The 12,612-nt window shown below is 43.9% G+C and overlaps 1 protein-coding gene across 1 annotated transcript in view; it reads right to left on the reverse strand.

The window, feature by feature from the left end:
* Positions 1-1,044: 1,044 nt before the first annotated feature.
* The window catches only part of LOC119393724 (uncharacterized), a 64,035-nt gene continuing 52,467 nt past the window's right edge, over positions 1,045-12,612 (reverse strand). Inside the window, exons 2-4 of the mRNA XM_037660844.2 lie at positions 6,249-6,454; positions 4,287-4,422; positions 1,045-2,648 (exon numbers count right to left, since the gene is read on the reverse strand). Of these exons, the coding sequence (XP_037516772.1) occupies positions 2,551-2,648; positions 4,287-4,422; positions 6,249-6,454 (440 nt within the window). The 3' untranslated portion in view covers positions 1,045-2,550. The remainder of the gene's footprint in view (positions 2,649-4,286; positions 4,423-6,248; positions 6,455-12,612) is intronic.

Below are 12,612 nucleotides of genomic sequence, written 5' to 3' on the forward strand. Positions count from 1 at the left end.
TTTATTCGAAAATTATTCGATTCGATTCGCACTCAGTCTTTATTATTCGAATTTGCTTCGCACCCAAAATTTTGCTATTCCCACAGCTCTACCATAAAGCCGTTATAATGAAGGGGGAACGGAAGCCACGTCTAGCTACCACTTACGATTAATAAAATTTCTTGTATAAATATATACAGTGTTTGTCACGTCTTTGATGATGTACTGGGCTATCGCTTTGATTACTGCTGGGCGAAACCACTGAAGATTTCACGGTGTAACCATGATTGCTTCAGGAGCTTCGCCCAAGCTCTTCATCATTCGCCCGTGGATATGCTGTGAATTTTTCCTCTCGCTGTTACAGGTGCAGTTCGGCGCGAAAAGAAAGGGGAAAAGGTTACGTACCATGCCTTGCATCCGCCTTAAAACCTTACGTGGTTGAAATAAGAAGCTCACGGGGTGCTTAATGCATTCGCCTAAGACGACTCCCTCCGAAAGCTTCCTGCACCTGGTTTCGCACTGCCTCCGTGATTGGCACACTTTGACCAAACGACGGTATCGTGTGATGACTTCACCATTTGACATCACGGTATATGTCGTCACAAATCTTGATTATCTGTGTCGCCATGACGACGTCATATGGCAAAATCGTCAGGCAATGATTTTTTTTCTCTTTTTTGCATCACTCGTACTAACGCTGACGCCGCAGAACGCGGACGCCAGCGGTCAATTTTCGCGTTTGATGAGGCATCCAAGGCTTTCGCCTTAATACGAACCATGTTCTCAACTACGGCTTCTCTTATACCTTCTCAATGTTTCTGGTACCTTGATTTATATATTCAGTAATTCATCAATTTATTACGACTTCAGCGTTACCATAACATGTCCGTGTTAACTTTGTGCTCCATTGAAGCAGGCTGTCGGTTCTGTGACGTAAACAGCCATGAGATGCTAATTTGTCTGTCTAAAATTTATGCTCGTGCAATTGCCAAGTGAGTTCGTATACACGCACATAGGACATACACTTTGAGAATGACAGAGAGGCAAATTTCAATAGAGCTTTATTTGAAGTGCGAAGGAATTAGTGAAGGACACATTTAAATCCATCGTTTAAACATTCACTCGAATCAAGCGCTTCATTTAGAGGGCAGCAGAATTTCAATATTGGCTCTTCGTGCTATTTACACAAGATAACATTCCATGAACAGCACAATACTGTTTCAGAACCTACACTGCGCTGCATCTTGGTTTCGACGCGTTGGAAACGTTGTTTTTTTTTCTTCTTTTTTTATGCCCTAGTTCATAGATGTAAGTGTGGGTGGAGCTAAGCTCGAACAAGCGGCAAACCAACAACAAACACTGTACCGCTTGTAAACTGTGCAAGCAGCTAGAGTGACTGCAGCCAAGAGGCTAGAAATTCATTTCTTCGTTTTCTTGTTGACATGCACAAAAGAAGAAAACCATACTAGACGGAGACATCCCGCTAGTAATCAAGTTCAGTATCGTTTAAACATTGCGAAAGTGTCCGCTTTTGTAAAGCACGGCCAATAAAGGTCCCTTAGCAAGTCCCCCTAAATTAGTTACACTCTTGCAGTGAGTGATGTTTCTTTTCTAAGCCTTTACATAATCGTCTTGAAGCCAACTTTTTAGTCATTATATTCGTATAATGAAACTTCCCAGTCACCAGCCATTGAGTATCTTCGCTTCGTGAGCGAGTCGGAGTGAGTCTATAGGAATAATGGAAGCAGCCTGACAGCGAAATAAACCCTTTTTTCGACGTCGACAATCCATTTCCCCTGCGAGTCGAGATTTCATTCTCCGACGCTTACGCAATTCTTTACGCATCAATACCTCAATCCCTTTCATCACCCTATGACCTTCTGATCGTGCACAGAAAATAAAACAATCAACAAAAGATCGTTGGTGTAGTGACTAGAACATCTTCGTCATCACAGATCCAAGAGAAAAAAACATCGAATAGTTTTTTCCCTACTTACGTCTAGGGACGTGAAAAAGAAATGCGTGAAGTAAGATGGCATACTTTGAAAGTGCCATCATGGGAGAGTTCGGAGAGATTCAAGGAGACGCAGCCTGAAATACAATGCATGGCCTAGGCAAAGCAACAGCAAAGTCTTTGACGGTTGGCGCGCAATTCTGGCGAGCTGGTAGTGTCAATAGAATAAGAGCGGCACAGCGCTTTCTTCGCATCGCTCAGCCTTTCCCGTCAGTAGCTTCATTTCTTCTCTCGCTGCTCCAGCACTCCTTGTTGAAGCAAACGTCAGTGTGCCTCTCGCGAACATAAAGTCTCGCATCATTTAGGTTTGCAGAAAAACAGCGGTACTGTCACTGGGCATAAAGACGCTTAACCCAATGCCTAGGCCCCCGCTCGCACTGCTGCTTCTCGGCTGCAGAGCGAGGCCGTGCCACACGCGCAGGTGAAGTTGTTTGAAGTCTGTCGTGTGACTCTTGTAACCACGCACGTGGCGGCGGCTGACCGGCTGGCTTGTTGGCTGGCTTGCTGGCTATGGCAGGCGAGGCCATTTGACGCCGTGGTATTAGAGCGGGCATACTTCACGTGGTGCGCCACCGAAGCAAAGACGTGAGGCATCCGACGGCGGCGACCAGTGCCCAGGCGAGACCGGACGTCCTCAGCTGACTAGAAGAGCCGGCTGTGTGAAGAAGTAAAAGACATATTAGCGTCTTGAGTTGGGCTGGTTGATGCATAGTGATTTTTGAACGAAGAAACAACGCTAGAACAGGACAAAGACGAGAGGACACAAACACGGCGCTGACTAAGAATAAATAAACGCAATAAAATATGCTTGTTAGTCAGTGCCGTGTGTGCGTTCTCTCGTCTTCTTCCTTCTCTAGCGCTGTTTCTTCGTTCGATAATCAGTAAAAGACATAGAAAGTTAATCACTCTAGGGAAAAAAATTAGAGCAGATCGCACTGAGTCGAGCTGGCAGGCGCCTTTCAGCTTCTCTTGTTAACGGTCTCTACAGAATGCTTGGGCGGTCATTGAGCGCCTGCCGGTTAATGATGATGACAATTTTCTATCCACAGCACACGGGAAACCTCGACCATAAGAGCTCTGTTGTAAAAGTGTTAAAAATGACGAAAATACCCATAGTTGTTAACACCTCCTATTCCACGCACCATTAAGGGGAGCAAAGAAGCGTATTAATGGAAGGTGGCTGTGTCAAACAATGGAAGCGATAGACACGACTTTTACCTGAATGAGAGATTTGCGAACTACGATATCCACGCAACAGCTGATATAACTTGTCAGAAAAACGCCTACGATATTTGTTAGATAGACTCTCGAGCCCTCGCGCAGTCTTAAAGAAGGTTCGACATGCTCTATATGCTTAATATCACCAAATAACTCACTTAAGCGTTGCCTTAGCACGAATCAGCGTAACTCAATGGTACAAGATACCGCGTGTAATGTAGAGTACGTGGGTTCGGCTCCTTCCGATGACAAGTTTTCTTTCGCCACACTTCAAGTTCCCTTTGCCATTTCATATATGCATTTTGATTCAAAGAACAAAGGCTTGATCAGATGCGTTCTGTGACCTTATTGTATGTTGTATTCCTACAGTAAAGGTCAGTTATTTAAATAAAGGGAACAGAGCACTTTAGACAGAACGAATTGAAGACGACAGACACGGCGTTGATTAACGGCCGAAGTTTATTGCAGTAAAAATTGCAATATATCGGAAGCAGGAACTTGCGCAGACAACAAAACGAAAGGCATTATATGCGCATACATGAAACTGGCTACACAGTAAAGATATCGTATCGATCACCTTCTCTGGAAACTCCCGCCCTATTTTCCGATAGGCATCTAATTTCACTGTTGTGAAGGGATATCGAATGTGTATGTGCGGACTCCTAATAACATCTGAGGTTTTACGTAGGAAAACCACGGTATGATTATGAGGCACGCGTAGTGTAGGGCTCCGGAAATTTCGACCATCTGGTATTGTTTAACGCGCACTGACATCGCACTGTGGATGAGCCTCTAGCATTTCACCTCCATCGAAATGCGACCGCCGCGGCTGGGACTGAACTCGCCACCTTCGGTTCACCAGCCGAGCACCGTAACCGCTAAACCACTGCGGCGAAATACGCAGACTCCTGCTTTCTTTATATTGCGGCTGTATTGCAATAAAAGTTAGTTGGTTGTTAGCACCATGTCAGTCATCTTCACTTCGTCCTGCCCAAAGCACTGTTTTGTTCCCTTTCATTACGCACCAACCATCACAGTCAAGCCCACTGCTACACTTAGTTTTTTAGACACTCACAGTCCACCCTGATCATCTTCTCGGCGAAGATTGTCTGGAACGAGGGTGCATCCGCGGAGACTTCGCATTTGTAAGTGCCCTCCGAAGCGGCATCCATGCCGCGGATGAACACGCTGCCGTTTACTGAGCGAAGCATCTGCGAGAAAATAGAATACACGAAGAAAGGACGAGGAACGTATGAACTCTGTAGTTGAGAGCAGTGCAATTTGCGCGACGAAATTATTTCCACCTTTCAATGCGATGACGATATAGGCAGACAACACCCACTTTGTAGGTACGCCACTCGCATAAAATGTCGGCTCATCCTGTACACAGATAGCGCTGCACTAATATGTGAAGCTGCCAACCTGGTATGAAAAGTAACTTTCATTGCATTTAAATTATCGCAACACGAAAGCTTCGGTGCACGCAGACTCTACAGAGTGCGCTGGATGTAATTTCATTATGCCCATGTAAAAATCGTATACCTGAAGCTCGTAAGAATGCTGTCCTGTTCGTTGCCAATTAGTGGCAACTCAAGTATGCCCGCTTGTTCTTCAGTTTCTCGTTCCATTTACCATAAAACGCAAGATAACCTTAACATACTGAAATTAATTTGTAAGAAGCACAAGCGCTGATTCGTCGCCATAGCTCGCGTTCATTACAAAGCAGTGAAAGTGAATTCATTACGGCGAACTGGAGCTCTCGGCCCCACCTTAAGTCAGATTTGCAAGCTATGGTACAATCACATTACTCCCAAATCTTGCACCAAGTTTGTCGAATAAATACGTCAGGATGATTTGTTAAATATAGGATGTAAATACAGGATGTAAAACTGTTAAATCTTTCAAGGAACATCAATCGTACGCTTCTTTTTTTTTTTGGGGGGGGGGGGGTGGTTATAGGTTTGCCCGTAAGGCATACTATTTTGCGTGTTTATGCGTATTAGATGTGCGCCGTTAGGCCGGTGTTGTGTATTGCTTGCTGAGAAGCCTCCTTCTCGTGTACTTCATTTGTAGTTCTATCATGAGTCAGCTTATTCAAACGTTACATATGCGATTCCAATGATTTTTGTGTTCCCTTGTGTAATCCACATAAAGTCTATGTATTTTTCATATATTTTCCATATGTTTTCGTAAGACTCGTATGGAACCATATGGAAATATTGCAATCCCATACGGAACGTTTCAGTAGTGAAGAAGCTGCTAGCAATACAAACACCTTAGCGCCTTCTCTTCATGGTTCAATGAGTGTACTTGTGCATGTTACTTACCAACGTAGGCTAATACTGCCAGCGATACATTAATACCGGTCTGTCTAGCAACATTCGTTTTACAGTGTATGCGTTGAAGGTATCTGATATATGCATCGCGTTTTATCTAGCTTTGAAGCTTGCGCTTTTTAATATGTCGAACGAATTCATGCTGATATGTTTATTATGTTGTTTACGAAAACACTATGTTGACATCATAAAAAATGATCACAGCAGTACGTGCATCCGGCGAGGTTCGAAACAAGAATGTGTGTCAAGAAAGCACTATTGCCATCAGGCAAGGGCGTAAAACTAAAACATTGTTCCGTGCTCCTACACTATGTCCGATGCAAAGCGAATTATTCCGATGCAAAGTGATTTATTTTTTCGTAGCGATATAGACTTGCCCTTAAGGCGTAGTTGCGTGTACATGTGTATTAGATGTGTTATGTAAGACCGGTGTTGCGGATGAAGCGAAGCGGTGTCTTATGGAATCTGCTATAACCAGGGGCGTAGCCAGAAATTTTTTTCGTGGGGATTTCAATCACCCGTTATATATATTCTTGCGTGTGTTTGTATGTGTGCGTGTTTATATACATATTTAAAACTGAAAGCTTTCGGGTGGTTTGAACGCCCCCCTCCCCATCCCGTTTCTGGCAACTCTTGTTACTGAGAAGAAGGCAGGCTTTCAGTAATAATTGCGCCACTAGAAAAGTTCAAATGGTACTTACGTCTACTCGAATGCCGTTCACTTCGAAGTACTGGCCGGGTGGCCTATCGGAGGGAACGTATCTGAAGAACTCGATGTCGTCCTTGTACCACTTCACAGAGTACAGAAGGTCCCCCTCGAGGTCATAGGCGCACTTTAGCAACGCTTCCCGGCCCACGCTCACACGCTGAGGCACGTCCAGTGACACGATGCGCAAGCCAAGGATACCTGCAATGTAAGAAGTCCCCTTAGTGTCAAACTTCTGTGTCGTGCAGGAAAGATCAAATGTTACAATTTAAAGCATGTATATTACTGGTACGAATAGATATGGTTAGAAGCTAGCACTCCTTTATGACATTTATAGCCGTGCAGCTAAAACATAACCCATTTCCGGTCTGGCGATAATCGCCACGATTGGAAAGAGTTCAGTTGCAAATTCGTTTCGGTCAAAGCATTCCTGCCCCTTTTTCCTGGTTCCCAGTGTAGTGTCGCAAAACAAGAAGTTTCAACCGGTTAAACCCCTGTCTGTACATTACCTTAATAATAATTGTTGAGATTTTACGTCCTAAAACCGCGATATGATTATGAGAGGCGCCGTAGGGTAGGGCTCCGGAATTGGCGACCACCCGAGGTCCTCTAATGTGCACCTAAATGTAATCACACGGGCCTGTAGCATTTTTAGCCTCCACCGAAAATGCAGCCTCGGCGGCCGTGATTCGATCCGGCGATCTGCGGGTCAGCAGTCAAGCGCCATAACCACTAGACCACTGTGACGGGTATGTTGTTGCTATTATCCCGGAAAAAAATTATCTCCATAGGCTCTAAGATGTCTCTCTTAAATGTATTGCGTTCGTTTGACGGAATACTTTAAAGGTTATCTGTTTAACTAACTTTAAATAATTATGCAAGCTGAAGTCAAGAAACATTCGTATTTGCTCAAGAGGACAGTGAACAATGATAAATTGGTCTCATTTTCGTAACGCACTCGTTGATGGTATAAAGCTTGGCCTGAGTAAGCTGAAGACCTCTGTGTAATATTAAACTCCGGGCATGGATGTTTGAATTTAGATTTTTTTTTTTTACATCGACATCCCATAAGTGAATGTCGCTGGCGCCACTGGACGATAACGAGCCTATATCAGCTAGCACAGGTTTAGTTTGCTTATTAGCATAGAAGGCGGCGGTGTGCCTAACTTTCCCTGATATCTCACATGGCGCCGGCAATATTTAGTCTTACTACCGACCCATCGTTCACTTGCACCTTTCTAATCGTGCCAGCCCTTTCAGTGTCCGATTTATACACGTCCATTACAATGGATGACATTAGCAGCCTTCTTTCTGTTGTAACCGCCTATGGCACAAAATATAGCTTCGTTTATATCGATCGCATAGGAACTGTCAGCAGCTTCCGAATGCTGTGGTCATTAGCGACTGCGAAAGAATGGCACCTACACATCGCTCATCATGGTACGTGCATTTTACGGGAGTATACCTTCTTAGATTAGTGCTAAAACCTTGCACGGGACAGATACCTAATACACATTTCTTCACTAGAGGGACATCAGCGTACTAGAATACCTCATCAGGGTGCGTACATGGTGCTCATGGTATTCAATAGTATGATGCATAAAATGGCCAGGTAATAAGCAATAATGGAGAAGGCCATTCAGTCATATTATAGTGAAATTTTCGTCAGCATTCAATGACCTCTTTCTTGTGCGTTATTTTATCTGTAAGTTCGCAAATCTGGAGGATAACAATATTCTGGCACTGAATTTCTGCACTTTTTTGCTACATTTCCGTGAGCCTTTGCACCCAGTGTTTCTTCATTCTATCGGGCCAGAGCATTCTCTAAAGCTCAATGATTATCCTTTTATCCGAAGGAGTAAACCTTTCTGTACCGTTTTATCAGCCTCTGGTGCCCTGGCTAGAAAGAAAGCTGGTTGACGAACAAGAATTTCTGTAACACTCCTCCCTTCTTCTCTTTAACGACGCGGGAATGAACAGTGAAGGTGAGCGGTACTGGCATCAAATAAGCCATGTCGATCTTTAAAGGCATTTCTTAGTGCACAGCCGAGATTGTATTTTTTGTAACGAACAGGCCAGTAAACTTACGCATGCGCGTCGCGTAGTTTATCTTCTTATACTTGATGAATGTCTGCACATCGATGAATGTATTGAAGCCCTAACTACTCACCTGGCGATCTCGTCTTACTTACATCAAAACAAAACATGCAGAGCGGAATTCGCCGTGTTTTCTATCGTCGACTCACTGACATCTGTTCACTTTTACAATCAAGTATCATTGATCGTTGATCAAAGACCGTGTATTCACCTAGTTTTAAAAGCAGGCAGGGTCGTAACTGTGTCGGTTAAAATACTACTAAAAAAGAAAACGAGAGAAGCGTTTTAGTAGTTGCGTGAATACTCAAAAGCAATTATGAGAAAAAATAATTGCCCGAATACAAAGCCTCACATTTCTCAATGGCAGCGATGTAACTCGACAGCGAAAGGAGATCATTTGAATAGCAGACTGGTATGGCATAGCTGCAGGTAGTAGCCCCAACCACTTCAAATAATGAGGCGCACAGCGACCATCTTCCGGAACAACTGGTCAGAATGTAGGCATAACGGCGTGGCCATCAATTTCACAATATTTGTCATCATTGCAGCTATCATACCGAGGAGCATGTCTAGCGAAATGAAGCACGACTCAAGTCATTTTCATAAATTAAGTTGTTATTGCTCGAAACTTTATTTCCTTAGCGCATTTATATCACAATAATATTACACACGCGGTACCCTATTTTCTGCCATCGAATAGTCGTCGTGTCGCGCTGAGATAATAAAATATCAAACTTCATAATCCCTTCCGTAAGCATTTCCTTGTAAAGCATGCTTTTCTGTAAGATAGGTTAGTACAAAGGCGAAGCCAATTGCGAGACTAAGAGTGATATGTTATTGGATGTGTTATTTTTTCTTTTGCACCTTATTGCTGCTTTACAATTACACACGTGGAACGCAATTCTGCGCCTCTGAGTTAAGCTTTTGCAGTTGCAACACCATCATTATGTTTTGCCAGAGTGGTTTGTCTAACACCGCTGCATGCGGTTGCTTGTAAAGCGTGCATTTCTGTTAGACAACAAAGTAAAAAGGCGAAGCCAGTTGGGACAGGCCTGGACGTTGGTTCGGATTATTTGGTATTCCATGCCGCGAACATTTTTTTTTTTACTTTTAACCTAAGACAATATTTAGTTTTAAATTAATTGAACTTTTTACTTAGGACATTTAAGGGGACACTGAAAACAAAAGCCATTTTTCCCGTATTAGCAAGTTACCCTTATACAATACCGTGAGCGCTACTTTGTCTCGAGAAAATGCTTAGTAAGCAAGAAAATTCAGCAGATCCCACGTACCGCTTGAATCTATGTAATGCGAAACATGCGGCAGGAAGTTGAATGTGGTGTAAATTTTTACATCGAGCGAGACGTTACAGAGAGAGAGAGAGAGAGAGAAGAGGAAAGGCAGGGAGGTTAACCAGAAGAACGTCCGGTTTGCTAAAATGACGCTAAAGGTAGGCGCACATGGTATAGGCGCATACAGATGTTGAAGAATCGCACATGCGTTATATAACCAGTTATTTACAGTTGCGTAACGATGCCAACAGAAACATAGGTATTACCAACACCAGACGCGGTAAGCCGAAATGAAGTGCTTATGCTTGTCCGTTATGATGTAGAACTCACGCACGTTTCACGAACCCGTGTGCATGTTTGGAAGGGGTGTAGACAGTTCTCACGTGGATGGCGGCGAGCGCAATGTCCATTTTATTCAGATTGATGTGTGCAACGCAGACCTCGCCGATTCCGCTGCTTGTCTGTGTGTGTTCGGTGTCTGGCGGGTGGTGAAGTGGGATGCGGCCTATGTTGAAGTTGCGCATCGCCGTGTTCTTATATGTATCCACGCCGCCGCACCTGCAATAAGGCCGCTTGCTCGCAAAAAGAAATACAAAAAATTCGCAAAAATAAAATACAGGTGACTACATCACCTTGAGATTGCCGCACCAAAGCGCCACGCCATAATAAATTTCAATGGCGCCTGGTAGAACCTACATAATTGCTTATTGCTAGGAATAAACGACGTTGTGTGCGTTGGGAGCCGCAAAACTAATATTAGAAGTCTCAGGATAATCTATTGAACCTCTCTAGTTAAATTTATAAGACATTGAAATGCCTGATGTCAAACCGGCATTCAGGTAATGAAGTTTCGGCACGTAGTTCAGAAGGAATCTTGCTACATTTTCTGTTGTAAAGACAAACCTACGATAACGTATTTGCGAAGATAGACTTCTTAAAGAATTACACACTAGCCTTACGGGTCGTACGCTTTCTCTTTACTGTCCGTTTATATTGGTGTTTTTTTTTAAATATAGAGAAGAAATAATAGAGAAGGAAAGGCAGGGAGGTTAACCAGTATAGGACCACCGGTTTGCTATCGTACACATGGGGACAGGGTGGGGGAGATTAAAGATGGAGAGGAAAGAGAGAGAGAAAGATAGAAAGATAGCGCATGACACTGCACACACAGAATCAGTCCGTCACTCTTGCGTGGTACGCGACATTTCTGTCACAGCCGCTTGTCCAAGTTCGTCTATCTGAAAAACCTCAGCATTGCCTTCGTCGCCTTCAGCTGTGATGTCTTCTGTTGACGGCATGCAAGAACTGTTTCAACAGACATTTGTCTACTGTCAAGGCGTGCTAGAACGGACGCCAATGACTGTCTCTGAACATTATATGCCGGACAGTCGCACAGGACGTGGTGTAGGGTCTCCTCGCAACGACAGGCATCGCAAAGAGCGTTGTCGGCCATTCCAATCCGAAAGGAATAGGACTTCGTAAATGCCACGCCTAGCCATAAGCGATAAAGCAGTGTGGCCTCTCTTCGGCGGAGTCCAGTTGGCATACAGAGATGCATCAAAAAGGACAGGTGGCGTTGACGATTGGTCCGGTTGGTTCGGCTGCTTGGTGGGCACCATGGAGCGAGCAGGATCTCCAGTGCAAGCCCTCGAAAACTGCTGGCAGCGTCAGACCTTGAAAGTGATACGGCTACGAATGGGCGGACGAATATTAGGGGCGAAGCTCCTTAACGTGGCACCCGTTCGTCCCTCGTAGTAGTGCGTAACCAGTCGTAACGCTAGTACCAGATCTTGACCTCCAAGGTGGTGCCGGTGGGAGATTTTTCCTGTGCGTTGTTCAACAATAAAAAATTCGCAGCGTGCGCGTTAACTAAAAGCCGAATTCTTCTGTCTCTCATTCCCCATTAGCAGCCATTGGCATGTTCCAGTAGGAAACGTTAGTAGAAGTAGAAGTGTAAGTGTTAGCTAAAAGCCGACTTCTTCTGTCTCTCATTCTCATTAGCAGCCATTGTTTACCTCCAAGGTAGTGCCTGGTGATATTTCTCCTGTGCGTGATTAAACAATAAAAATTTTGTTCAAAACGCCGTTGATTGATGAAATAAACCAACGAAAGACGCCAGATGTTTTCTAAAAGCAAAACGAAAGAACGCCAGATGTTTCTAAAGCAAAACGAAAAGACGCCAGCTGCTTAACGAAAGACGCCAGATGTTTTCTAAAGCAGTGGTTTTATAAACAATGAAAATTCACAGCGTACATGTAAAATTAAAGTGCGCTGCAGGTCGTCATAACTCATCGAACCTTTAGTATAAACGCGCCCGATCTCACGTCGGTGATGATGTACTGGGCAGAATTCACGGAAGATTCACGGTTTACCGATGAACCTCCGCAGCTTCGCCCACTCATCATCATTCACTCCGTGGATATGCTGTGATTTTTGTTCCTTTTAAAGAATGCCTAGTTATCGAAAAAAACTATTTTCTTTACTCATTTTATATCACCAGTGTACACGCGAGACGTGATATAGCGATAGTGAAGAATTGTCAGTTTGCAGTGAGCATCTTGAACGCCTTTAGCCATGTTCGCCCGACCTTCCTCCAACGTGAGCGTGTAAAGTGTGCGTATCCGTGGGATAAATTAATACAAGAGCAAAGGAAATATTTTACAAAAAGTTACATTTGCGTTTTGCTGTCTCTTTTAGCGCGCTGGGCGTCTAAGTATTGTTCAATATTTCTCCGCGAAACCAGCTCAATAGGTTAACCTCGAAGATTAACTATTCTTACAAATCGGACATATCGCCATGATAACAAGTAATGAACGACATATATATAGCACGCCATTTTTCCTGTTCTCTGATGGATTACTGGAATATTATTGCAAAAAGCGATATGATGGCGTGGCACAGTTAAGATCTTGCGCGATAGGCAAAATAAAGCACACGTTTGCAGGAAGCCTTGACAACTGCAACTTACTC

This window comes from Rhipicephalus sanguineus, chromosome 5 (assembly GCF_013339695.2).
Source record: "Rhipicephalus sanguineus isolate Rsan-2018 chromosome 5, BIME_Rsan_1.4, whole genome shotgun sequence".
Classification (NCBI taxonomy): Eukaryota; Metazoa; Arthropoda; class Arachnida; order Ixodida; family Ixodidae; genus Rhipicephalus; species Rhipicephalus sanguineus.